The sequence below is a fragment of the Anser anser genome (assembly GCF_964211835.1).
Source record: "Anser anser genome assembly, chromosome: 2".
Classification (NCBI taxonomy): Eukaryota; Metazoa; Chordata; class Aves; order Anseriformes; family Anatidae; genus Anser; species Anser anser.
The window spans coordinates 89,961,815-89,989,723 of record NC_139721.1 but is presented as its reverse complement, the minus strand read 5'-3'; the positions used below and the strand labels follow the sequence as shown (position 1 = coordinate 89,989,723).

At 41.3% G+C, this 27,909-nt stretch overlaps 1 protein-coding gene across 12 annotated transcripts in view; it reads right to left on the bottom strand.

Moving 5' to 3' along the window:
• Window positions 1-1,120: 1,120 nt before the first annotated feature.
• The window catches only part of FARS2 (phenylalanyl-tRNA synthetase 2, mitochondrial), a 260,594-nt gene continuing 233,805 nt past the window's right edge, over window positions 1,121-27,909 (bottom strand). For 6 of the 12 annotated variants that reach the window (XM_083826155.1, XM_083826160.1, XM_083826156.1 and 3 more), the window contains one exon: window positions 16,713-16,816. In XM_083826155.1, the coding sequence (XP_083682281.1) occupies window positions 16,728-16,816 (89 nt within the window). In that variant the 3' untranslated portion in view covers window positions 16,713-16,727. Of the gene's footprint in view, window positions 1,170-12,901; window positions 13,228-16,537; window positions 16,599-16,702; window positions 16,817-27,909 lie in introns of those variants that run through there. The other 6 variants (XM_083826161.1, XM_083826152.1, XM_083826153.1 and 3 more) reach the window with 5 other exon arrangements.

Below are 27,909 nucleotides of genomic sequence, written 5' to 3'. Positions count from 1 at the left end.
AGCCAGAGGTACTTCAGTGTGCAGCCTTGATGCCGTAAGTTATCCCCAGCACAATATATCGCTTTTTCTCTCTTCTTGCAGTGCTAAGCTATTCTGTCACCATGGCGACCAGCTGAAGTTCAGGGACCCGCTTCCTGAGTAGCCCTTCTCACTGTGCTACACCAGATACCATAATCCCTATATGATCGCGATGTACTGTGATGCAAATGCAAACATTGTCTCTTGAAATGTCCATGCTAACAAAGCAGGCTTGTGCAGTGTGTTACCTTTAGAGGTCTCAAAGCATGTGGCACAGGAAAACTGGCATCATCATTCCCATTTTACAGACTGGCAAACTGAGGGGAAGTGACCTCTTCATGGTCTCACTGGCCAATGCCATCGCAGGAAATAAAAAGAACAGCCCCCAACTCCCATTTCAGTAGATCACATCATTTATTGTGGTACTTAGACCCCCTTGACCAAGCAGAGTCTGTCCTCTGCTTGGTTTTTGTAACCACATCCCTCCTTTTACCTAATATGCATTCAACATTTAAATAGGAAACAATGATCTCTGACTCACCTGTGCTGTGATTTTGCTGCTAGATTCCAGATGAGGCCCCTTCCCCCCCTTTCCAGACTCCTCATACCAGCAGCCACCAAGCAAACAGAGGTAAGGGATCTACACAGCCTCTTGCCAGAGGACAGTCTTCTCCCCAAACAAGACAGTATAACCAGACTAAATGCTATATCATGTAACAGCAGCTGATGAACAACCCCCGGTCTGAGAGTTTCTTGATCATGTTATTAAGAAAGGTAAGATTGCAAAGATGCGTAAGTGAAGAAGGAATGTAAGTTCTATTCACAAAAAAAGTTTTGGAACACGTGTTTGACTGAAAGTCAAATACTAATATACAGTCTAAGTCCTAGGACTACTTGAAAGATTTTGGACATAGACTTTTTGAGCCATTTCAGGGGAACCTTGCACTTTCAGCAGGTCACGTGGTGGAAGATGTTGGCGCAGCCATTTTGTCAGCTGCTGTAACACTAAGAACCTGCAAGTCCTGAGAACTCCAGACCATGAAGTGGTCTTTTAGAGGCTTTCAGCCTACTGGTGGTTTTCAAGCTGTTGACTTCTCACCAGCACATAAGGAAGCAGCTAGTCCTCTAACATCTCCGAATGCTTCATCCACCTGGAAAAAAAAAAAAAGAGAGAAAAAAAGACTGGCACTTTATTTTTTAAATAAATACTTTTAAGCTCTGATATTTGGAAAGTGTGAGAGTGGCAGAATTTTGTCTCAGGCTTGAATGGGTATTTTGTTCTGTTGAAATGCTAAAATTTCTGGTGGATGAAAGTGAAAACTCTACATCCAACCAAATTCTGTGAATAATAAGAATAAAAATACTCAGAGGAAAAATTTGACTGTTTTACGTATGACTAGATAATACCCCAAGTAGCTAAATCTGTAGTGACTATTGCATAAAAATCTTGAATATTGGATAAATCTGTCTAGTGATATGTAAAAACCAGAGGTAGTCAAACTATATAGTACCTCAGCTGCTCAGTAATCAATCACTTTATACAGTAACATTTGCCATCTTCATTAACTAATTAATAGTGTTTGACTAATTGTGAAGTTAACAAATATTACATTAAACAAATTAAACAGATAATGTAAATGAGATCAAATAATTTTTAATGTCATGTGAGTCAGTTCCATGGTGAGCATGTGGCTTCAGAAGGATGACGTGTTCAATGTGCAAGTTGTCACCTAGCTCATCTCCTTCCTCTTTCAAGTCAAATGACTCCTCAAGGCTGTCTTCTAAGAAAGTCTAATTTCAGGCAGAATAACCAAACAGAACTATGCTAACATCTGTATTCTGGCAATTTTCTAATTCTTTCTTTTAAATCTGATTTGTGAATGCTTATTTAAGAAAACAAAAAAATAAGAAAATAGTCGATGTCCTCCATATGAATGACAACCAACACATTTCACTTTAAAAGGACAATATTAAAAAACAGCTAATAATACATTTCAGTTTTTCCAAATTGCCTTCTCTAGTTCCATACACAGATGCTACTATTTCACATTTTCAGACTTCTCTTTTCCAGTGGGGCTTTGCTACGCTAAATGAGAGTCCCCCTGTCCTCCAGCAATTCAGAGAATGGAAGTCAGGACTCACAAGTCTTGAGATAAAAACTACACAAAGAGGCAACCTTTGCCTATGGCAGTTTCATCCAGGCATCAGGCCCACAGAAAGACGTTATGACATGAACCAAATATCTAGGGCCAACAGTCTGAAAAATAAAGCTTCTGTAAGAAACACTCTGAAAAGTCACCAAGAGGTGAGAGTGTGAGGGTGATGTGGGCCAAGAGAACCAGCAATGACATGACCAGCAAGAGTGACTTTGTGCCTGTCCTTGAAGCCAGTCCAAAGTGGCTCAGTTCTGGGTCATGCTAGTTCATCAAACTTCTCCCTTCTTACCCCAAAGCAACCAGTGAAGCCAAATCAATATCGCCAGAATCTCCTACCTTGAAAGCAGAGACATGGGGAAAGGCAGTTGCAAAAGAAACCCATGCCTACATATTTTATCAGTTAATGAAATTCTTCCAAACTAAACCAATTCTTGTATAGCTTCAGTTATAGAAGTTACTCATCATATTCCACACTAAACTGCTGCACTGGGTTGCTGTTTGCCACTAAAATGGTCTGTTTCAATCCAGTGGTCAGTACATTTTAGATTCAGCTGAAACAATTCTCACATTACATGAATGTACACGTGCACACAGCCAATCTGAAACATGTTTTTGGATCTTTCTGGACTACAGCAGCTCTAACAGAATAAGTCACTACCGTAATCATTACCCATGTAACAACTTTCCCTTCCCCATTTGCAATGCTATTTTTGAATAGCACTACTGGCCTAAGGAACGCTCAATCTGTCACTTTTTCTTACTATTAAATAAACCTCCATTTTTTTTCTTAGTTCTTGTTAATCTTTTTTCTTTTCTTTTTTTTTTTTTTCCTTTTTCAGTTTTATCTCCATTTTACCCTCTGAGCTTAAAACAGTCAAAACTCATTATAGAGAACATCATACCATAGGAATTTGAAATGGAAGGCACCTATTAGATCACCAGTACATCTTTCTGCCAATTAAAGATTGTTCTCTGGACTACCTTTTTTAAATACTTTGTCCAGTCTAGCTTTAAAAAGGACCAAGCAGTTGGGCTCCTGTCCTTTCCCTCGGGAGACTGCTCCACAGCAAAATACATCTCACTGTCAGGATATTTTACCCTACATTCAGCCTGACTGTCACACCATTAGCCCTTGTTACATCCCTGCATGTCAGGCTAAAAATTCCTCTCTTGCGCTTGGGAGAGTGGGAGGGTGTTCGTACTCATCAAAGAGCTGCATGTCTCACAAACCACACATTTGTTAGTCATTCCTTAGCTAGGCTGTGCATCGTTTTTAATTTGAACTCATCTACCTGTGCTTCCACCTCTCCTGATCAGTTTTGTCACTCTTCTCTAAAAATCTCCCAGATTTGTCAGAACCCCTCTGGTTACTGGTGGCCCGGTGTTGACTGTGTGGGTTATTCTGGGATCTGGGACACCAGGTGAAGCTAGTTGGCAGGTTCAGACCAATCCCAAGCATGTTTTCTTTTAACAAAACTTAGCTGAACTGTTTGCCACAGGATGTGAATGACAGAAGTTTACATGGGTACAAAGGGAAACCAAATAAGTTGATAGAAGAAAAATAATCCATTGAGAACTCCTAAATACGTCATCATATTGAGACAATAAAAACAAAATGCAGTTAGATAACCCAATGAAATGCTTTCAAGCATGCTTGCCAGCCTTTCAAAAGAGGAAATATGTTTCAGTCATCACCACATGAGACTTAGTTCTCATGGCACCCTACGAAAATGTGCCTGAGTTAAGTCACTCCAATACAAGTGCTAGTGGTAAGCACTGGCCTGGGTGCAGGGCAGGACCAGAGTGAGAAGAACCACTGCTGTTCTCTGCACCATCATACCTGGAGCAATGCACCTGCAGGGGTAAGCCTTATCATTAAGCATTTTATCTCCCTCCGCACAGCATATCCAAGGTGCCAAGGTGTGGTTGCTGCCAAGGTGCCCCAGGCAGCAACCACATAGCTCCTGATGTAGTTTTGGTACACACACCAGACTGATGTCCTTGCAGAAAAAGCATTCACAAGGTACCAAAGGTGTGTGAACATGCTGCCGGTTGTCCTGCTGGCCTCACCCAGCATGTGCTCTGGAAGGAGAAAGGGCTGTGCAGTAGTGAGGAATATTAAAGGCCTGGTGGCCCTCCTTGCCTCCCAGCTTCCTTCCTTCATACTTAGTCTCTCAGTCACTGCTGTACTTCTGATTTGATTTTGCAAAATCAGGTGGAGAAAGCATCCAGTGTAATTTATTAGATACCACTGCAATGCAGAGAAACAGAGTAGTAAAAAGAGGCCTCATCTTGCCCAGTGCTGCAAGGATCAGGTAAAGCAGCAAGGTCTACTCTTCCTTTATTGCTGAGGGCACCCATCACCTACAGAAAGGGACTCTAGTACTGGATCAAAAGTGACTTGGGAACACCTGGATTCAGGACTTAATCTGTGGCACCAGACAAAATCCTCAGCCCCTCCAGCCTTCAGTTTGTGTGTCTGATAAATGTGTATGATTTGATCCTCATTTGAAAAAAGTTCCAAAATCCTTAAGATCTTGCAAGAAAACTATGGGTTATCATCCCTATTAAGGAAAAGTCTCACATACATGGTCAGATTGGCCCCTCCTTTTCAGGTCTGTCACTAAGTGAAGGGGTTTCATAATAAGCCTATCCTACCCCATTTACAGGGTGTGCTTTCCCAGAGGGCCTTCTGCATGGGGCTCCCTGCACAGTGCTCTGCCTTTACTTACAAAATACCTCAACAACTATGCAGGAAAGGTCACTGGGATCATGAGGGCCTCACGGATCATGGAGCTCACGATCTATATGAGGAGTGCACAGAACCCTCGGACTTGAGCTTTTCCTATTCAGAAAGACTGCAAAGAAGCTCTTTTTTTTTGGCTTAACATCAGCCTGGATTGTAGATGTGGTTTCCAGGCGGAAATGGCCATGCACAATGCCGTCTGCATTTACATCAGACAAATTACCTCTTCCCTAGTAGCATGTAACAGGTGCCACCTGAATGCAGGGCAGAACTGCTCATGGGGTCTAGTTCACATCTATTCACCACTGGGGAATGTCAGTACTTTTCTTCTGTTCCTCACATCTCCATTGAAACATTACTGCTAGGAGAGGCTGCACTGTGTCTGGACATCCTTTCGTCCAGTTGACCTATTTCATAGCCCAGAGAAAGTAGTAGCAATCAACAGGACCTGCAAGTTAAAACCCACTGTCACATCTGTTATCCTATCCTCTTCAGAGCTTTTTCCTCTTGGCAGGTAACAAGGTTCCTCTCAAGGACGTGATTGGCTCATCGTATGGTGGCTCTCCTGCGACAAGCTGAACTCAAGGTAGGAATTTCTCCTCCCTGTCCCAACCACGTGTTGCCATCCTTGGCCTTGAAGTGGACCTCATTCCAGGTCTCACAGGCAGCCCATCCACTATCTGGGCAGAAGCCCACTCACAGATGTGCTGGTTCCTGTCCGGCTTGGCAAACCTGTGTCCATGCACACAAACCCTCCAGAAGGCCGTGTTGCTCCTGCAGAACAAGCCCCCTGCTGCAGGCCAGGCCGCCTGGGCCTGGGCTGGGGGCTATCCAGGCAGAGGGCACGCCATCTGCTGAGCACTTTGAAGTCCTGATTTCCCTGATGATATACTTCACAATAGCCCTAAGGATGCTTAATAACTCCAACGCTGTGAACAGTCAAGGAATTCAGTCTGTATCACAGAAGGTGTTAGAGAATAAGCAGAGAATGCACTGCCAAAGACTCTAAGATGTGTGAGCAACTGGAAAGGAAGCCAGAAAACTATGAAGCAATTTTCCAACAGAAATGAAAGAGCCTTCAGTGACAAAGTTGCCCTCTGTCGGAGCCTCATTTGCTGCACTGATGTGGAAATGTTACCATTGCACAAGCCTGCCCTCTAGTAAAGATCAAAACTGATTTTTATTAATAAGAGGCTAGGATTTTACTTTATTTTACTTTATTTTTAATTAAAGCAGGGCACTTAAGTAGTTCAAATTTATTTTATAAATCCAACCTTTCTATTATGCCACCTTTCTTCCCACAAGGCGGAAAAGACCTGCATTGTCACCAGCAACAGGTGTTGCAAAGCAGCCTAAAACAGATGCCAGAAAGTCTTTCTGCCTGAAAGGAAAGCATCTCTAGTGGGAAAGGGAGTTCTCTCTGACTAAAAATTCAATTGCTCTTTGAAGGGAGAGTGCTCAGAAGACTGTTGGCTCTCCGACAGCAGGAAGCATCAGAAAGTATTGAATTTTTCTTGGAAAAAGGTGATTTTCTGTGCATTGGAGCAGAGCAGCAGGAGACAAAAGTCTCTAATCACACTGAGTATGGTAAACAACAATGCTTTTGTATCTGCAGCACAGAAATAAGGCTCACATCACCCACTCCAACCTATTTCATATGTGTATGTGTGTGCAGCACACAAGTAACATAATTGTGCTAGGTGCTGAAGATCTCCTCAGAAATGCTGGGCTGCCCTCCTTGTTCAAAAATAAGAGGTAATGCTTCTAGACAAGAAACAATAGGAAATAGTTTCATTCTTAACCAAATTCACATTTTTTTGTTTTCTAGCAAGCGGAAATGAACGAAAAGTGATGCAGACTATAAAGCACAATAACACAGCAGCTTGTAAACACACAGAAGGCTGCTGAAATTATTTAACAAAAACACATTCGTAATCATATTCTGGAAGAACACAGAGGACACCATGCTGGGCATCAGATTCTTACTAATTTGTTGTTTCCCCTGTCTGAACTTCCGTTAATGATACACTTATGCTAACAATCTTCATTACAACCCTATTTCTCTGTCTCACCTTCTTACAGAAGCAAGGGTATGCGCAATGGTGATGGGCATCAATCCTTGCACTGCCAGTGATCACCACTGACTTCTGAACCCAGGGGAATAATCTCAACCACACTGGAGTTCAAGGTGAAGGTCTCCAAGGCACAACATTCTAGCAACCCCTGTAAAAAACAGCAGCTGTGCTGAGTACAGAGACCCAAAAGTGAAGTTCCCACAGAAACATTAACCCACGTGCACAGGGGCCATCAATCTGATTTGCTCCATGCCACCAGAGGGGATGAAGTCTGAGCAAATCTCCAGCGAAGCACCTGGCACTGAACAGGGCACTGTGGTAGAAAGGGGGAAAAAATGAGCTTCTGGGTCGTGGAAAGGAGCTTAAATAGTGTTTAGGAGGTTGCAGAGGCAAGGAGGCATTTCAAGGGAGGGCATGACGAAGTAGGCCTCAGAGTACTGTGGGCACATGGCATAAATCTGTAGGCAATCAGGCTCACCAGTGCTCCTGTGCAAGGCAGGCCTTGTGCTTGGTAGGTCAGACACTGGGGAGATGGTTCTGGAGAGCTGCTTGGTGATCTCAGATGGCCCCATCCCTCCTGAAAGCACCCACCAAGCTGCTGGACGCCTGGCAAACAGGATCTTAGAGAGGGTACAGCAAGTTAGACCTTCGACTGAGTTAAACTTCAGTCAATTTACATCCCCTTGTGACCTGAAAGACACGAACCAACCTACAGATTGCATGGAAACACATTTCCATTCCCACACTGACTTATTCGATTCCTGCACTGAGATCTGTCAATAAAGATCTTGTGAATGACTATTAGTTTCTCTACCACCAGTGAGTACCGATTCGGTATGGGAATCAATAACCCCTTAAATTAATCATCAGTTACAACAATAACAGATGACCAAAAAGCTTGGCTATGCATGCTAATTATTTACTATGTGCCTATGCGAAGGCAGGCAGCCAAACGCACATCCGTGCCTCCCGGAAGCATAGTGGGAGAGAGAGGGGGAGGGAGAGAGGATAATTCAGTGCTTTAAGCCCAGGACATCAGGAAACAACTCTTCCCGCCTTGCTGCTCAACTACAGTGTGATCTCTCGCTACACCTTTTCCCCTCTCCCAAAACAACACCAGTGTCACTATGGTCGCTGAGTGCCAGGTTTGAAAACGTTTCAAGTGACTAAACATTTGGAAAGATGCCCAGTGGGACTTTCAAACCTGCACAGACATCAACAAAATTCCACAAGCAGTCATCTGTATCTGTTGGGGTCTCAAAATCTTTTAATCCTGGCCCTTCGTCTCAACGTGCCTCAGGTTTTGACATCTGTAGATGAATAACTCCTCATGAGCAAGCAGTGATTCTACTGAAAAATGACTGCATAGGCACCAAATCATGAGAGGCATCTAATTGATGTTTAGCTGCAGCAAATAGCAATACAGTGCTTCTGGCTGTATCACACTGTGATACATGTGAAGCTGCAGACACTAAAATAAAAAGAGAACAATCTACTGCCCGTTTAAGTGGCAGCTGCTCTGGATGACTGCAGTGCTGCCCAGCAAATTACTGAGCAGGCAGAGGCGCAATTCCCTGAACCACGTGTTAATCACCTGCATCCAGAGGGTGAGCACAGAGAGACCCCGCAGTAATGCGGCGTGGGAGCACAGGCTTTAGTCTGTGGTATGATAAATCTCCCTGCCTACAGCCTGACACTGTTTCTTCACCAAAGTTATACCAAACTTTAATAGTGAGAACTGTAAGAGAAGGAAAACCAAAGCAAGCAAAACCAAAATGAGAAAGCCAGGTCATGGCTGAAGTGATTTTAACAGTTTTCCAAGTATGAAAGGCACACTAAAACAGACTCTACTTAGTTAACAGAGGGCATAAATAGAATAGCAGAGGCCATCTGACAAAGCATAAAAGCATGAAAAGTGCCAACCACAGGACCGCATCAGATGTTAACGATGATCAACACTTGCACAGCAGATTTTGGAGAAGTCAATGCCTTCCCCCAGCATATGCCCGTGTTCAGTGTTGAAGTGCAGTCTTCTCTTCTGAGATACTCAGCTCAAAATTCAGCTGTAATTGCAGTCATGTTTAAAAGCTGGTGATGTGTCAATGACTGGTTTCTTGTGCGTCCTACAGATTTGTTCAAGGTCCTTATAAGAACATTTCAGTTCTGGTGACCTTTTAGAGGCAACACTCACAACCTTAAAATTTGATCAGGATGTTTGTGATTAGTCAGTATGGCCTGGTTTACATAGAAAGCAAATCCTTTTTACATAAAGAACCGTCTTTAGCAAAGAGAGCAGGTAATATCTGAATAAAACTCTCTGAGCTTTAAAAATACAGCTGCTTATTTCAGAGTTGAAGTACAAAATCCCTTTTTCTCCCAGATGGTAACAACTCTGTCGGGGATAGTCCAGTGATATCAGCTAGCAGGTCTGTCACTGAAATAGCCAATACAGCCATTTTATATGCTTGCACTGAACTCAGCAGAACTTCCTCGTGCATAAAACTACTTCTGTGTCTGTTTGTGTGTGTATCTGTGTCGGGGCAAAAAAGACAGACAGTGCTTTCTAACCTTGGCCTAACTAGTAAGCACCAGCCATGCTCCAGTCACCTCACAGTGAAGACAAGGTTCTCCAACTTTACCCAAACATGAACTCGATGCATTTGACTTTGTTCTGTTTTCTTGGGGGGGGGGGGGGTGAGATTCCCTGAGTTTACTGCACTGGACCACCATAGAGTCCTGGCTTGGTCATGAGTGTTTACCTCAAATCCAAAAGCTAAGCCCTACATGAATTTATCCAGGGGCTGGGACCAATTTGTCAATACTTGTGATAATCAGCACACCTGCACAGAGTAAGAAGCTGATAAATTCAGTGCTGAAGTATGACCACCAATCTGCAGAAGGGACAGTAGTAACACTCTAAATGGAGGGTAAATCACCACAAAACCACCAGTGGTTTATGAAGTCTGGATTCTCAGTAAAAAGCTGTTTTCAGATTAGTGCAGCTGTTTGATTGTGCCTGGCAATACTAGTTTATGGATGGCAGAGGTCACTGAAATCTCAAGGGTAAAAACACTGAGCAATTTACTACTCACAACACTTTTCCATTGCAGTGCCTTTAACAAGAACATCAAAACCAGATAAGTCTCACTGCACTGTAAATCTGATGCCAGTTTACTGGGAATATCCCAAACTGAGTGTTAAAGCAAAATCTTTAGTCTTCCAGGAATCACAGATAACTTGAAAACCAATGGCAACTATGAACAAAACCAGCACCCAGAACATTAAAACAGTACACAACATTCAGTCAAAGAAATCCCCAGCCTGTTCTCCTGGGGACATGTTGCATCTTTTGCTACAATTGATTTTTTTCTCTTTTATTAAAGGACGCTGATATAAAACCCAGCGGCACACAAAAATAAACATAGACAGTTGATAAAAACAAGAAGCAGGGCCTTGTGCCTGCCGCTATACCACTCGGTCGGTATGCACACTAATTAATCAAATGCTTTTCCCCTTAATATTTCCACATAGCATGGTATCACTTTAGTATTTAGGAACTCACCCACCTTTACTAGACCTGTAGCCCATCCAATTACAGCCATTGCTTACAATGTGGGCCAGTGAAATATCAAGGGATGTTCGTGAGACAGACTGTAGGGTAGCAGAGTAGAGGGTGAACTAGCCTGCTGTTCCTGGTCTTCAAGCTAGTTTACATACCTTTGTGCTGTGCCTTAGGAAAAAACAAGGGACAGGTGAGGGTAGCCCTTTTTGTGACAGAACTGGTCAGGGACTGTACAAAGGACCGTCCTCAGTCAGGTCTTTTACATTCTCACCAGGGATCAGACCAGCCACTGAGATACTGGTAGCATCATCTGTCTCCGATCAACAGTAAAATAAATTATGGTTATCACACCCTTAGATTCCCATGGGCTCTCTGTTGGTATCCACAGGGGAGCATGTGATTTCAGATTACTCAGTTTAGAGTCTGCTACTTCCCATAGCAAATTTCCCTGGTAAAATCAAGGATAGGTAAAGAAGGAAAAGTCATATTTCTCAAAGGACAGTGGCATAAAATTGGAACTCCCATGCCTTCTGATCTGAGGTCTACTTTGCTAGTAGTGGTGAATCTCTGCCAAAACAATAGGCTTTTAGATTAGATTAATCCTAGAATATACATGATAAAGACTTACTTAATCTAAACACACCCAAGCATTCCTATTAAGCTCACAGCCAGTCCATCTGATTTTACAGGCCTTAAAATCCTTCATATAATTGAATCAAACTTACTCCTGGTTGTTGTCTTTTAATTTGAATGGTTCACATTTTGATTTGCATGAAAGCTGCTGCTATGTAAATAACCACTCCAGAAGATGATCCCATGGTTTTAGGTCAATCTCTGGGACAACTCTGTTGAAGTGACATCTGTGGCTACAGTGACAAAGCCTTGTCATCTATTTTTCTCCTCCTTGCGTTCCCCAAATTTCTATGCCCCATTATATTTTGGTACAGCAGACAGGTTCTAGCTCTTTCCATATTCAATACCACCAGATAACATCCACATAATTTGCTGCCCCATGTGGTAGCATGGATCAGGCCCTGTCTTGCAAAAATTACTACTCAGTGCAGCTCAGTGTAGTGCTCCTCCTCAGTGGTTCTCACTGAGAATCCTGAAATGTCAAAGGATGAAGGAGACAGAGAAAGATCAAATGGGCTAAACTGTGTGTAAGGTATCTTAGTTGATCATGCTTTAAAAATAAACGAGTAAGTTTTTCTGTTGCCTAAATGGCACCCATTCTGTTGCCTTGTAGACAGCCTAGCATATTGTTTTCATAATCAAGTTATTTGGATGACACAACAGCAATTTAGATTAGGATTTGTTTACACGGCTAAATATGTTGAGTAATGAAATTGAAATGAGCTTTCTGTTTCTGTCACATCTGCAATAGTAACTGGCTTCTTATGGTGGAGTACAAGCTCACTGCACAGATGTTTCTTGATAAGGTATAAATCAGCGTTAGATGCTGTTTATTGCAGTGCTTTTACTGCCTTCTTCCCTGAAGGAGGGAATGTTCCCTGCACAGCAACCAGATGTGAGCTGCAAGACTGTATGAAATACCATTGCAAGTAAAAACAGGTCCCATATTCCATATCAGCATCTGCAATAGCTCATCAAGTATTTATCAGACCATTTGAACAGTTCTGCAGAACCTAGCATCATACCACTACCAAAATTTACTTAATTATAACCTGCAATGAAAAAGTCAAGCAACCCATAAAGTGACTACTGTCTGAAATAGAAGGAGATCCCATTTCAGTTTGGTTTCATTCCTTAATCATCAAGTTTCTGAGCAGACACTGCCCCTAGAAAATAAGATAAGGGAGCTCCTCACCTGGGGAAGGTGCACAGCTCTGAGTGCCTCGGTAAGTGACTCCACTCAGTTCTGTAGGAACAGGGACATCCAACAGGAAAGACTCACCAAAGGCCTAGCATTTGAAGAGACCCAAGTGCAGCCCTAGAGCCACACTCTCTCCTCTGTAGCAGATGAAAGCAATACCCAGGGTCTCCGAAGGTACGAGAGCCAAACTTTGCAAGGTGTACCTCTTTGAAGGTTTCTTGAAGCAAAACCTGCCATTCCTTATTAAGAAAGAGGGAGGGGTGGAAGAATAAAATAGTTTTTCTTCCCTGAGCTAAGCTGTGTCTCTGTTTTGCTTCACTCGTTACACGGACAGAAGATCCTGTCAACCCAGAAATAATGCCAAGTATTTACAGTTTAATGGAACCCAGGGACCAATTAACAACACACAAAACCACCAGGCAGTATATTCCTTATTGTAGCAGGAGGAAAATCTTACATCACTGTTGTTCCCCCCTTACTTAAAATAAAGCACCAGTGCTTTGTCAATGATTTCTCAGTAGTAATGTTTATTATTTGGTAGTTTTGCCATTGCTTATTTATCAATTGTTTTCCATGTGCTAGGTTCAGTCACAGAATCCCTCTTTACTTGTACTCCCCACCCCAAAAAGAAAAAAAGAAACAAGGGGAAAAAAAAAAAAGAGAAATCAACTGTCATTAGGGCTTCAGACTAGCAATGCTAGAACCTGCCCTCAACCCCAAGTTCTCGAACTGCTGATTCTTCAATAGCTTGATGGATACGATGCACTTCGTTCTGTGTTAAAGTCCTCTCCGGGTGACGGTAAACAATACGGTAGCAATGGCTGACCTTCTTTGTCCTACAAAATATAAACCAAAAGAGGAACCATAAATACATGTGCCTACAAATGCAAATACTCGAGGCTGAACACTTACCCTCTGGAGCATTTTTTTATTTGCAGACTAATTTTATTCCTGTTGCTTGAAAATCATCTTAATGCTAAAGTACACAGGCTGGAGAGGTGGGATTGAGCTGAATTTTAATTTTGGCAGAGGATTTTACTGAAGTCCACCTTACATTTCCACTTGTTTTTGCTGTGGGTCCTTCTCTACTCCCACCCTCTGCCAGATATTCATACTGAAAACAAACAAACAAATAAACAAACAAAACAAAACACAAAAAAACAACCAACTTTGAGAGAAACTGCTTGGCCTTCTACATTAAAATGTGCCTCACAACAGGACACAGACCTCTTCTGGGTCACTGCCAGCTCTCCACTAGGAAGTTTAGATAGGAAAAAATAAGAGCAAAAGGGCTGCCTGTGTTACAGGCAAGGTTGACAGAGAGCAAGGCTGAGCAGGAGCCGCCAGCCAGCCCTGTATGAGTTAACTTCAGCTGGGTACTGCGGTGTGTCAGCTTCTTACCAGGGTAAACAAGCCCAGGAGGAGGGCTATGCTAACATGACTGAACTGCTGCTGACACCGTAATTCTCATTTTGGTGCTAACGTGGCAGTCTCTAGGGAGCACTGTACACACACATTCCCCTCAGACCGGTGGGGCTGGCCGTGACAGATTAAGGAAAACACTGCTCAATCTCCACGTGCTGGCAAACTGTTAGCTAACGCAGAGCATCTCAAGTCTCGCCATCCAGCCTCCAGCACGGAGGAGGGGGCTCCATACACAGCCACAAACACAGAGTAAAGCATTCATTTTTCAGCTGAGGTGCTGTGGGACATTGCCCTCCTGCTCCATGGACAAAATGGTGGATGCACCCTGGCGTGAAGGGAAGAAGCCGTCCTTCCCATCAGTTGCCATGAGGTAGGGCTGCAGCCCTCACAGAGCTGCTCAGGATGTCTTTCCTGTAAAAGTGGCCACAAAAGGAACTGCCAACACCACACACCATGAGGCTGGCCTAGCAAAGCAGGGACAGCCCAGCAAACTCAGGAAGAAACAGGGCATAACATGACAGCAGGCACAAATGTCACCATTTCTTACCCCTTGCTGTGGAAAGGAAAAGGCAAAAGAGACCAGCAAAAAGAAAGAGGGAATGATGGAAATTAAAAATTAAAATATATATATATATTTAACAGTTGCTGAGTTGGGCAAAGACAAGGTAATGCAAAACTAGGACAAACCAATAAGCTGAATAAGAGAGAAAAAATCTGTGTGAAGAGAAAGAAAGGCATGTGACAGGCTTGCTGTCTTGCTCTCCATCAAAAATAGGCCAGAGTACGTAACTCCTGCACGAAGGGGATATCTCTATAATCGCAGTGCTTGTATTACTGCATTTACATAGCAGATGAGGCATCCTTTTTTTTTGGTTTCAAATGGAGCCCACACAGCTTCTACTTTCAAAAGGTAACCATTGCAGTAAAAGATGGAAAATCTGAGAAGGAAAAATAGAGGGAAACTGGAGATCAAGTACTAGATGGAAGGATCTCCCAGACTAGCAGAAGTTTGCATTTAATGGTGCACAGAGGCATTCATCAAGCTTCAGATCATCTCTTTCCTGGAAATGTTTCAGGTCAGATATCATGTTTATTATGACTACTTGATTAAAACTAAAGTTATATGTGCTCATGTACAAAGATAAATCTCTCAAGATACTCATTTCAACATAGATCCTACTAGAAATAGGCACAGGTAGTTTTTATCTAAGAATAGCTATTTGATACCAACTTTGTCTCATTCAACTTTGTGGGAAGCTTGTCCTGCTCTCACTGGCAGTTTACAACAAAAAGATTATTTCAAATTAAAGCATTTCTCCTTTCTGTGTGTGTGTTCTTTGAAGATGAAGCAAGTTAAATCTGACTAGTACAGGAAAGGGCAAACTACATTTCATGAGATGTTAGCTGACTGCAGTTAACTGCTAAAAAACAGCCAACAGCTTTCCCAAGGTGCAGGATAAACGCTGTAGAAAAGCAATCTTCAAAAAAAGAGGGGGAGGTGTAACTGCAGAGAAAGTGTTGCTCTGCTCTGCTCCACCACTGCAAAGGAGTTGAGAAGAGAGATCTGAGAGAAGCATGGAAATTGAACAAGAGGGGTTTGGCCAGATGCTACACTGAAAGAGAGAAATTGGAGTAAGATTGGGGCTCAATAGAAAAAAAAATAAATCAAAACCAGGCTGGCAGACAACAGATTGTTGTACTTCAGCTTTTAAAGATGTTACAGCAACCCACCTGAACAAAAAAATTTCCAAATTGATCCGGCTGAAAATCTCTTTAGAAGCTGTACAGTCACAAGGCCGATCCTGAACTCTTGTATATACTGAGAATATATCTCACAATGGAAAACTCAGTACTATCATTTAATGCGATGTGAACACAAGTTTGCTTACCATTTCTAAGCTGTGGTAGGGGTAACAACTACCACTGTTTCTTGACTGGTCGTGGTTAACTGAAGGTAATGATTTCTCTTGTCCCATGTGTTTACATAACCCTCTCCATCCATCCTAGCCAGCAGTTCATCCATGGGCAAATTAAACAGGTCACAACATGATGCAATAGTTTCTTGTGGGCGTTGTGGAAAACAGCATCTTTAGGACGCATTTAAACTGCAAAAGGACAGAGGTCTTACAGAGCAGCACTGGACTGGGGTTTGGTTAGATGTAACTGCAGTTAAGCATTGGATTGCATTACGTGTAATTAATCTAATTGTAATTATAGCCAAACAATGATATAAATGGTAATACATATGGCTGGCTACACATCACTCACATGGTTGGTATGTTATATTTTTCTCTCACCCTTTTAGCTAGAATTAATTGCATCTTTATTACTAATTAGAAATAGTATAAGGGATTAATGATATTTCCATAAAGACAAGCTGTAAGTCTCAGAAAACTTAAGCACTGTTTTCAGAGTAGTATTAACTAACTTTTCAAGGCAGATGGGGACAAGTACTTTTTGGTCTTTTACTCCTCAATACCTACCCTGTCCCTCAAATTAAAATACTAGGCAATGAGATTTATCACTGCCATCAGCTGCGATTGGAAACAATTATTGTCAGCAAATAATACGTTTGCTGATTTCCTTTCTTGATTTGCTTGTGGTCTGCGAGGATGCTCAGAGTCACAGAGTGTTTGCCTACCTTAAAGATAGCTCAGCTCAGCTACTGCATAGTGGACTCTCTCCTGCTTGTCATGCTGCAGCCTGGTGATACAGAAGAAGCAGCTCTCTAGTTCTCTATCCCAAGCAACAGAAAATGTGAGGCCAAAACCGAGAACAGCAGCTTCATCAGGTTAAAAAAAAAAAAGAAGAAGAAGAAGCTTAACGGTGAGTGCATTAAGCTTTATTTACCTAAGCTGCACCTCCAGACAATTCCATGCAGCTTGCAGTCACGCGGACTCCTTCTCTCCCATTAGGCTTTAGCTGATCTCAGTGTCACAAGTCTCCTCTGCACCAGCCTGCGGCTTTCAGGTAATGAAATGCAGTGAATACAGTGAAGTACTGCTCAAAGGGAAAAAGAAGATGGGGATGTATTCTGAGGCCACAGGATTACAGTCAGTGAATAAACACTGAGGTAAAACAATGTCTAACACCCTTTCATGTGTTTTTTGGAGGAAACAGCTTTGCCTCGTGATATTAAGGAGCTGGCACACAGCTTCCTCCGTGTGCTAGAGAACTACTCACTGCCTGGTCAGATTCACTGCATGTGGCCACCCTGAAGGTCAGTGTGTATGTTTTGATGTTTCAGCCTGATAACTGAGCACAGCAAGAAATAAAGGGGCATTGGTCTTCCCGTTGTCCTATAAAATGACCACAAAAGCAACCTGACACTGGATTCAGGGCTAGAATGAAAGGCTATGTTAGGCAATAAAAATTAATAACTCTGCATTATCTTCCCCTGCATGGAAGCTCACTGAATGATGTTTTAAATACAGATTGTCTATAAAGCTGACCCCAGAAGTTACCAATAGCAACACATCTGAACACACAGCCACTGGGCAACCTGCCTCAGTGGCTAGATAAAAGTAAGACATGGGGTCATTTGGTAACCAAAATGTTACCTAAAGAATAGATGTCTGGTATTGGCTCACCTACGTGCAATACTGTAGCAAGAATAATCCCCCATCCTGCACTTGAAGAGGGAGATAAAGGGCATCTGGGAGTTGGAGGGGAAAGAAAAAGCACCGCACTTCTTAACTGTGTTCTACTTTATATCTGTCTTAAAGCACAGAAGCACAAAGACTTCTGTATGGAGGTTAGCCCTGCTCTTAAATGGGTAAGGACAACAGAGAACCAGACATTTTTCTAGAAAGCTGGATTTACTTTGAGGAATAGAAAAGTAGAGATGAGAATCTCCCACAGCATCAAGGAGCAAAAACGAGTACTCTGTCTTTTGTTCTCTGAGCGAGGCACTAAGCAGTACTATTCAGTGTCATATCCATATTGTACATTTTCCTACACAATCTTTTTTGAAATGAAAGACCTATACACACGGTAACACAAGTATTCAAGATTCTTTTCTCTATGTTAATTGAATGGTGTGAATGAGGTTCTTCGAGGCTCTCCCAATTCCTGCCACATCAGTTTTCATCCTATATCCCAAAGAAAGATTCATCATGTAGTTACCTTACATAAACCTTCACACAGTACTCAGTGACCACCTACATATTTCAGAGTGATCAGGTCATGCTCTGAGTATGCAGAGAACGGATGAGAAAGGCTTGCTTTCTTTGCAACATTGTCCTGTGAGTTATGATAATGTGCAGGAAATGAAAATACACTCATGTTACTGGAACCGTAGCTGCTGGAGCCATGCAGACAGCACAGCTTTGGCCTTGCATTGTGCATCAAACAGTTCCAGAATGGTTCTTGTTGTAAGCTGAAATGGGGAGAAATACTAAACTGCAAGAATACCAAACACGTAGATGGGTATTCTCAACTCATCCTTGTTTTCTTTAGACATGGAGTCTGACTTCATTTAGAACAGAAAAAACACCTTGAGTATAAGGCAGGTAAAACTCTCCTGCACTGAGCAATCCAGGCCACAGATTTGATGTTCAACCCCTAGTGACACCACAGAAATCTCTTCCATCATCTCACAAAATCACTTTCAGGAAAGCCAATAGAAGCTGAATGCATAGCCATATCTGTCTGTGTTTCCATGTGGTAGTTTCCAACAAGACTAATAAGGAGAGAGCATAGTTTAGATACCCAAGTCAGAAAGAGCCACCTACATTTTTTTCTCTGAAATCTATGAGAAGGAAGACCTTCATGATGCTTGGTAGATTTCAGCCCCAATGCATGCATGAAACTCATTCGACACAGCTAAAAACTCGCTCTGAAGAATCTATCCAGCCAAAGCTTCTTCCTTCCCCATTTACTTTTGCTTCTCCACATGCCTGTCTTAAAATGACAGAAAAGACTTCAGCATCCAACAGCACAGAGAAGATGTAATTACCTTTTCCTTTTTGTTCCATGCTTTCAGACCACGTCCACTGTGATAGTAGGCACAACTCCTAAATGTCATACTATAAATTTTAAATTGACAAATAGCATTCTTTGCTAGGAACCACATCATGGAAAATGGCAAAAGGCTTGTGCTATACACCTTACTGTCAATGGCAAATAATTCAATTACCATGGTGATATGCATGTAGAATATACCCGTAATTTTCTGAACAAAGGCCATTCCCAAAGATGCATTCTCATCAGTCCTTTCAAATGCTAATAATCCATTTCTCTAGAACAGTGTATTGTACACCAAAAAAAAAAAAAAAAAAGTGCACTTTAAAAAATGGATGTGTTTTTGTTTAAGGTGACTTTGATGACAGTGAAAGGCACTAGATCACCTCCAGAAGAAAGAATTGGCTTAAACCCACAGAAAGCAGGGAATGGTCATTTCTGTTGCAGAGTTTTTCCAGCCAACACCTGGCAGAAAAATTCAGTTTCAAAAATAGTTCAGGTCAACATAACCGTGTTGAGACCATCAACATTACTTGACCACTGTGGGGTTATTTTTTGTTTGTTTGTTTTAATTTTAAAAGAGATGCATGTTCACTGACATAGAATTGGACCAAAAAGATTGTTATTGTATTTCACAAACTTGAGACTGTAATGGACTTTTTGCTGTTTTCCATTCGGACTTGGTGAAATCTGTGTCTGAATACTCTGAACCTCTGGCCTTTGCATTCATTCTTTCTTTAATATTAAATCATTTTTAAGCTTATCTCTTAATCTAGAAAAAGTGTCAAAATTCTGTTATTAGCCACATTATTGAGAGAAATAAAGAGCACGGTATGGGATGCAGTGGCAAAGCACATAAATAACACCTGCTATTTACGTTAACGGAAGTTAGATGAAAAATGCAAGTGCTCAAACTTTTTCAGCTTCTCAGTCACTAAGACACTGTCATGTAGCCTTAAATAGGATCTAACCCATTGTCATTATGGCTTATGTCAAGTATGAACCCATTGTATATCATGACTTTCCTTTTCTACCTAAATCTGTCACCTAATTTCTTACATGCCAGAAGAGACACAGCTATATACTGAAAAAATGTTTCACAAGCAGCACCCAGAGTAGGAAGTCTCTTGGCTGTTAGATGCATTCACTAAAAGTTAATTGAAACAATTTAACCAATTATTTGTGCTTTGGCTCAGCACTTTGGCCTCCAGCTACCTTTTCTCATTTCAAGAGGCCACCTTGGCTTGTTGAATGCCAGCAAAAGAAGAACTAATGTGAGGGTGGGTGCAGGGCTTTTTTCCATCAGCTCCCAAGCAGAAGGAACTCTTGTAAATGGAACAAGTTACACAAAAAACCTGAAAGAATATTTCCCTGTGCACTGTCATAGCTGTCTCAGTAACCAGCCAACAATACAGTCAACCCATCTCAGATCCAAGCACTTCCCATTAAAGAGCTCTTAAGCCTCACAGCGCCAAAAGTAATGGAATCCATTACATTCAAGCAATGACAAAATACCACTAGTGTGAAGTATAGGAAGAACAATATCATTCTCCATTATACCAAAAGAGTATCTGAAGTCCCCATAGGATCACAAGCTAACCATGACACAGACTTCTGCTGCCATGGAAAAGCAGAAAAAAATTGCAAAGCTGTAGGGTTTGGGATTGGTGTTTTTGTCTCTCTTTTTTTTTTTTTTTTTCTTTTTTAACACAACTCATTGATTCCTTGAAGAAAGCAATGATCAATGGTTGTAAAGCAGGTGTAAAACCAGTTCTCAAGGGTATGGATTCCAGTATCAGTGCTTGTCCTTCTCCAATCTCCCTCTCTTTGGGAAAAATATTTATCAAGCACAGGTGACAAAATTCCCATCATATCTGATCCATACCAACACTAAGGAATTAATTCCACAGAGATTCAGATTGGGAAGTTCCCTTACGGAAATTTTGCTCTCTCCAATCACACCAGGCCTCTTCAGTTTCTAAGGGCCCACCACTCCATCTAGTGAGTCAGTTCAAAATCCTGCTCTAAATCCAGGAAGATTCAAGAATAGGCTAGAGGCTGAATATCTTCAAGACTTGCTTTGCTGTCAGCATAGTAACCCTGGAGCACTCATCACGCCAGAGAGATGCAACTTTATGTACTTTTAATGGAATGAGTCTCTCAACTTACCAAGGCTGAGGCTTTCAGGAATAAAAGGAAGCCCTGCAGTGGGCATGCACACAAAGATCAGAATGTGTGCAAGTCATTGTGGCTCAGAATATGATAAAATAAACCTACTTTTTCTTCAGGGTTATCACTATGACAGATCCAAGGACTGCACAGGTGGAATACAGATAGGAAACAACACACATTCTGATACAAAAACACACATACAAAATCCAGCGAAATAACTGCTACCCATTGCAGTGGCAAATGAGAAGGTTGTTTGGTAAAATATTTGGGACATTTAATTATGTACTAAACATAGAAAAATAATTGGATGCTGAAAATAAGAGAAAAAATGCTAGTCTCAGCATCACACAAGACAGAACACCTGTTCTGTATCCAGCACAGAGTTTTGTATTGCTTCACTTTCCCTACATTTAACTGCAAAGGTTCAGTGTCAAATGCTTTTCAATGTCTAATCATATTTTCACCAAAATAAAATACAAGGGGTAATACTTTCTGTTATTTTTTTTATTGAAATTTGACAACTATAGGCTAAATCATTTGCCAATCCAGCAACCAAAAGAACGAAATAACTCAGTTTGGATACCGTGCCTACACAGCACTGTGTGGTTCAGAAGCCATGGCAAGTCTATATCACCCATGAGAGGCCAAGGCCAAAAATTCCTATGATGAATCACGCTGCTCTCTAGAAAAGAAACTCGGTTGACACAGCTGATGAAGAATCAGAGAATACTGAGAACAGAAGCATGCAACACCTGAAAGTCCTTGCAGCACTGACAGCTGAAGTGTTTTGACTGCTAGCCAGCAAATAATATCAAATTCTCACAGAAGAATGTACATTTTCAGGGAGTAAAAGAACAACTAATCAACATACTTTCTGTCACTGCTGGCTCTCCCACTTTTTCCACGTTTCTCCTGACATCCTAAATCACAAGTAATTTAAATGGAGAATGAGGCAGCTCTGGCAGCAATAGGCTCTGTGGATCTGGCAGAACTCCATGACTTAGACAGGACAGCGCACTGCCTTCCAGCGCAACTGGCTAGCACTGGAAAGGGTGAGGGACAACCTGCTTGCAAAATGTACTGTTGGAAGATGCACTGCTTTTGCAGAGTTGTGCTTCTTGTGTGAAGATACTATATTTACCTCCCCCTGAGACACAGCATGCAAGTAAAAGGAAGGAAGAGGGTTTGGTCTTACTTCTGTCAAACAGAAATATTTAATGGTTCTGTCACTGGTGATTAGTCACAACAGTATCACCCAAAAGTTTCCAACCATTGGCAACTGAATTGCCATCTGGAAGCACTACGGAGTGACAACCTATCTCAATAAGTTGAACAAATCCAATGCGAGAGGTGAATTTGGCGTCTTTCAAACGTTATCTGAAATATTTATAATAAAAATGTTAAGTGTGATACCTTTTCAGTTCTTCTGAGTGAAAGATCAAAGAAGAGAAGTATAAATATTTAGCAGTTTTTTCCCCCAACTACATGTTAATACTAAAGGCTACAAAAAAGTATTACTAAAAATAACATTGCTGTCAAATTAAAGTATATTTCATAATCGAGTAAAAAGGGAATTTATATGAAAATTTTAAACAATTCATTCTCCTAAGTAATGAAGATGGATTGGAGTGACAGCAGGTTCAGAAACATCTCTGTTGAGCACTCACAGAAATCAGGGTCTACAAAGTTAGGTGGCAGACAACTGCAAGGACTGAATGTTGTTTCATGTATTTATGTAGATTTCATCATTGAGATTACTAGTTTTGTCCTCACCACACTCAGGAGCTAGGTGGTTAAGATGGAAGAAACAGGAAGAAAGAAGCTAACAGGACAGAAGGATCTTTAAAATCAAGAGTAGAAGTGGAGAGAAATCACTCGCCCTTTTCGGATAAAAGCAACAAATTAAAATCACCTGTCCCCCCAGGCAGCCTGCAGCATTCAAAGACAACTTTAAAACATTCACACCTGTGTGTGTGCAAGTACAGGGGGTACTCAATAGGCCTGCTTACACAGTATCTGTTAAACCTAGTGGAAATTTTGCAGCTGCTCCACAATTACGTGTTGTTTATTACCTCCTTCCACTCCATATGTTATTTTTCTCTCAGAATTGTCAGGTTTTATGAGTCCTAATCCGTCTAACTGGATTTGTTTCGGAGATATAGAAATTCCCTACTTTCCCTCCCTGAGGGTAGTTTGGTTTCACACAGTCACAAGAAACCTGTTCTTATTGCTTTTTTGACAGTTGCTGCCCTGGGAAGACAACTCAGAAAAAGTCCTCAAAGTAAGGATGACTATTGGCCAGCAGATTAAACTGCTGTTAACACACAAGAAAACCGCCTGGCTGTTAAAGAGGTTAAACAAACAAACAAAAACGACCAACCAACGAAAAAGCCCTTGCTGGGTCCCATCTGCATGGATAATACACTTACACCACCATGTACAACAAAAAGCCTGTGTGTTATAGGTGAGGCTTGCTTGGTTATTTTGAATATAATGGGGGGGGGGGGGGGGGGCGGGAATGTCAGAGCTGTACTGAAAATAGCTAAATGAGGACAACATGTAGCAATCAGTGCACTGGCCAGAACTTCTACAGCTGTCAAAATGAGCATTACTTTGGAAAACTCTAACTGCCATGTTTGGCATCTATATCATTAATGTTATGCCTACTCTTTGTGAAGAAAAAACTGTGAGCAATGATATGATGCTTGCAATGTGAATACCTCTTATGATAAGATTGTATGAGCATCACATAACAAAACACCATGTGGGCATGTAGACTAAAAGGTCAGGGCACAAAATGAGATGCTTCATTAGTAAGCACAATGAAATTATTGGTTTACTACTCCAGAAAGGAAAGAAAACCATTCATACATTGCATTAGAAAGATCAAAATACCGTTTTTCCTAAGACTTTGCAAAAAAAGGGCATCTGATCCTCTGACTAGCAGGAATTAATACCAGCAAAGAAGGGATAAGATTTCAGCCCAGAATAGGGAATACACAGGGAGCATTAGAGTAAATCAAATGTTCTTAAATTGTCCAAGCCTGATGAACTTTGCCCTAAGATACTTTAGGAATGAGTGGGAGAAATCTCAGAGCTGTTGTCAGTTGTCTTTGTGAGTTCATAGAAGGCAAGTAAGGTACCAAATATTTGGAAGAGGTCAAACAGAGTGTTTATTTCTGAAAAAAAAAAAAAACAAAAACACAAAACAAAACCAACCACTAGAAATCCAGGGGAGCTCTAGACCAGCTGTTTTTACTTCACATTCCCAGACAGACTCTGGTGCAGATAACCAAACCACTTGTAAGCACACCAATGATATAAGACAAAAAAAAAAAAAAACACACAAAAAAACAGAAGACATGGAAATATCAAGCAAATCCAGCCAAAACAATCTGATTTCCCTCTATAAAGGGGTAACAGGCTAATAGAGCAATAATCAATAAATATATCAATAAATTGCAGGAAGAAGCAAAACCATGGTGGTGCAAATGTACATGTAGGGGTGTGTATGTGAGTACTGCATATATCTTCACAGTGTGCTAAACCAGATAAGAGAAAAAGGTTTAGAATTAATAATCCATAAAATATGGAAAAAAAAATTAAGAAGCTGCAGACATCAAAAAACATTGGGAAAGATATTTTAAGATTATAACAAAAAATGTGAAAAAGAAGAAAAATACTAAATACAGTTGACAAAATTAGGTAGTACAAAATTTGTCTTCATAAATGTTTCACCTTGGAGGGAGCTGCATGAAGGTAGATGAGCAAACTGGTAATCAACATGATTGCTACTAAAAGGTGATATCCCAAACAGCTGGAGGAGCTGCCAATAAATTGTTGCTTCTGGAAGCAGTCATCCATAGTTCATAACCAAATGTGAAGGATCCTTCTTATAGAGTTCTTCATCCTAGCTCCCGTACGATGGAATATTTTCATTAATGGAATAGGCAATGCAGCAGAAGTGTTTGTTAACCAGCAAATTACATTAAGCTGGGTAAAACAGAAAATATTTTTGAGGACAAGATTAGAATTCAGAATAATCTTGACAAATTGGAAAAGCTGAAGGACATGATTCGATCAGCACAAGTGCAAGCTTCTGTAAGTTGCACTCACGGAGGATGGGAAACAACTAGGTAACGAGCAATCCTGCACAAAGGATGTAAAGACAGCACAGAATCACCATCTGAAGGTGAATCAGTGATGTTTCTGTGCTGCTTTCAGCTAAGCAAACAGTACTCTGGATGAATTGTAGGAATGCAGACAGAGTGACATTCTTCCACTCCACTCTATTCAACACCACTATTGGCTCTGCTGAGGTACACTTTCCACACCTCAAGAAAGATGTGAGGCAACTGGAGGCAGATCTTTGGGGAGCAACGAGAATAAGCAGATGTCTGGATAACAGGAATTATAAGGAAAAACTGAGAGAATGTTGGTTGCTCAGCCTAAAGAACAGAGAACATGGAAACACCCTTCAAATACACAAAATGCAGAGTTAGGTAATAACCTGTTCATCAGCATTTAAAAGGGCAGGAGAAGAAAGTGATAGGCTCAAATTGCAGTAATGTTTTGCTTGAAAATTTGCTTGGAAAGGCGGTGTAGTCCCTTATTGCTGGAAATCTTTAAGGACTGGTTATACAAGTGTCTGTCAGGAATGCTATAAGTAGAGCTGATCCTCCTTTGGAGTGGGAGGATGAACTACGTGGCAATACTCTTCAATTCTCTAGCATAAAATGTAACAGTCTTTAAAATGCAGGAAGTTAACCTGAGTAGCAAAGATAGCTCCAAACAAATACGCATCATGTGTTTGTTTATCCCACTGCATTAAAAGGAAATGGGAAAAAAAATGGTTCAGGAAGCCAAGCAGGTAGGAAATGGAAACCATTGCTATCATATGTTGCAAAAGCAATCTGTTACAGACACCACATTCCCAGGAAATAAAGCAAGTAGGGAAAGCTTTTGAAGGGGACAGCAGAGACTGACAGACTGAGAAGGGAAACAAATTCTCTGAAAACGATGCAACCTCTCTAGGCCAGCAACCCTTTCATTAGTGTTATAGACCACTGCTGAAATACAACAGACAGGAAAGCGAAGTGCTGCCAAGTTACTTTTCAGTGCCTAGAGCCAATGGAAAAAAACAAAACAAAACAAAACAAAAAAACAGAAAAGTCCACTCTGTAAGACAGTAACCCAAAGGGAGAATGTCACTCAGCTGTTTGTCTCCTTTGTTTCAGGGCTGAGAGATGCCTTAGGAAAGCTCTAAGGAACAGCCAGAGAATATGCTGTATATCCTTGATACACTGAACTGAAGCTTTCCCTTTTACGTTTTTCTGGTTTTATATCAAGAACTTAACCCTTTGCTTTCAGCCATCTGAATTCACATTCAAACCCAGACAATCTTAAACTGAGAAGGACAATGTCTTTCTTCTAACAAAACAAAGCTGCAAACAAGCCTGCTGGAAATCTAAAACCGAAGGCAATTTGGGGAAGTCAAGGGACTAGGATACATCAGAGACACCAGTCCATGAATGAAGGCTGGCTGGCCCTGATGAGGACAGCTACTCTGGCAATGATAGCCTTTCTACATAGAAGCTGATTAACCTCATGTCTTGTTGGAGGTAGAGAAACTGAAAAATAGAGAGGAAATGACATGTCCAAGGACATACTACTGATCAGCTGATCTCAAAATAGGAATACGTAGAAATGTAATAGAAATCTCATCTTCTGGAGCCTCAATATATTGCTCTGAATAATCACCATGCCTTCCTTGTCTTTATACATGTTATCCTGCTTCCCCATCTTCATTCACTCTTGCTGTTCTGTATTCACTTATTGTACCTCTTCTCTCTATATACAATAGCTGCAAGGAAAGAGCTGCCTTTAAATTTCTCTATCAACATTGCCTTTTACAGTAGGGAATAAGAGGCCATGACTCTGCTACAAAGAAAAACAACCCCGTGTACCTGTATAAGAATACATGCATGTAAACATATATATACATTCATAGCCATTGCTGCAAAGGCTAGTCTTCTAGTAACCTTTGAAAGTTTGCTTGGACTGATAAGATCACTGGCTTCACAGTAATCTTGATGTTTACTAAATCTTTCTCAGGGATAAAATGTTGATCTCATAAAAGTTCCATTGCATGTGCTCTTCTGTTACTACATGAAATATGAAGTTGCCAAGGAACAAATAAATTATTTATGACTTATGCCTGTACAGTAACAAAGAATGGCTTAATGGGGGCATGTACCACTTTGAAAGTACTGCAGGCTGTTGTTCCCTGAACTGGAGACTCTCTTAAACAGGGTTTAGGAAGTATTTTCTTAAAAATTCTCCACAAAGAAAATAAAGATCAAACTTTTGACATGATTGTCTAAGTTGTAGCAGAAAGACACACATGCCACGGCTCTCCTGCACCACAGTCTCACATATGTGCCTTACTTGTAGGTAAACCACTGTAATTTGCATACTGCTGCACCCAGCCAGCAACTACTACTGAAATTAGCGCACTTATTCCTACGTTACTGACTTTAGAGTTATATAGGAAAAGACTGGTATTTATTATACATAAGATGCAGCAATTTGGTGGCCTGACCTCAAACACCATCATCTCTGCTAGTACATCTTCTTTGTTTGAACCATGGTAACAAACAGAGGAGGAGATTGTCCTGAGATTACAGGTAGCTAAGCTACCTTGCCCAGACTCACCTCGAGGCCACTCCCTTAAGATCACCAGCATGTTCTCTACCCTTCCTAATTCTTGTGATACTCAGCCAGGATGGGGTAACACAGCAACAGCAGCATTGTGTTTTGAAACACAGTACCAAAGAATAGGAAAATCATTCGGCGTGAACACTGCTGAGGGTAGCAATGTTACTCATGGTCTCCTCTGGATCGTCTGCAACCACCGCATCTCTCTGCTGCACTCACACACACAAGCTCTTCTCCCCAGC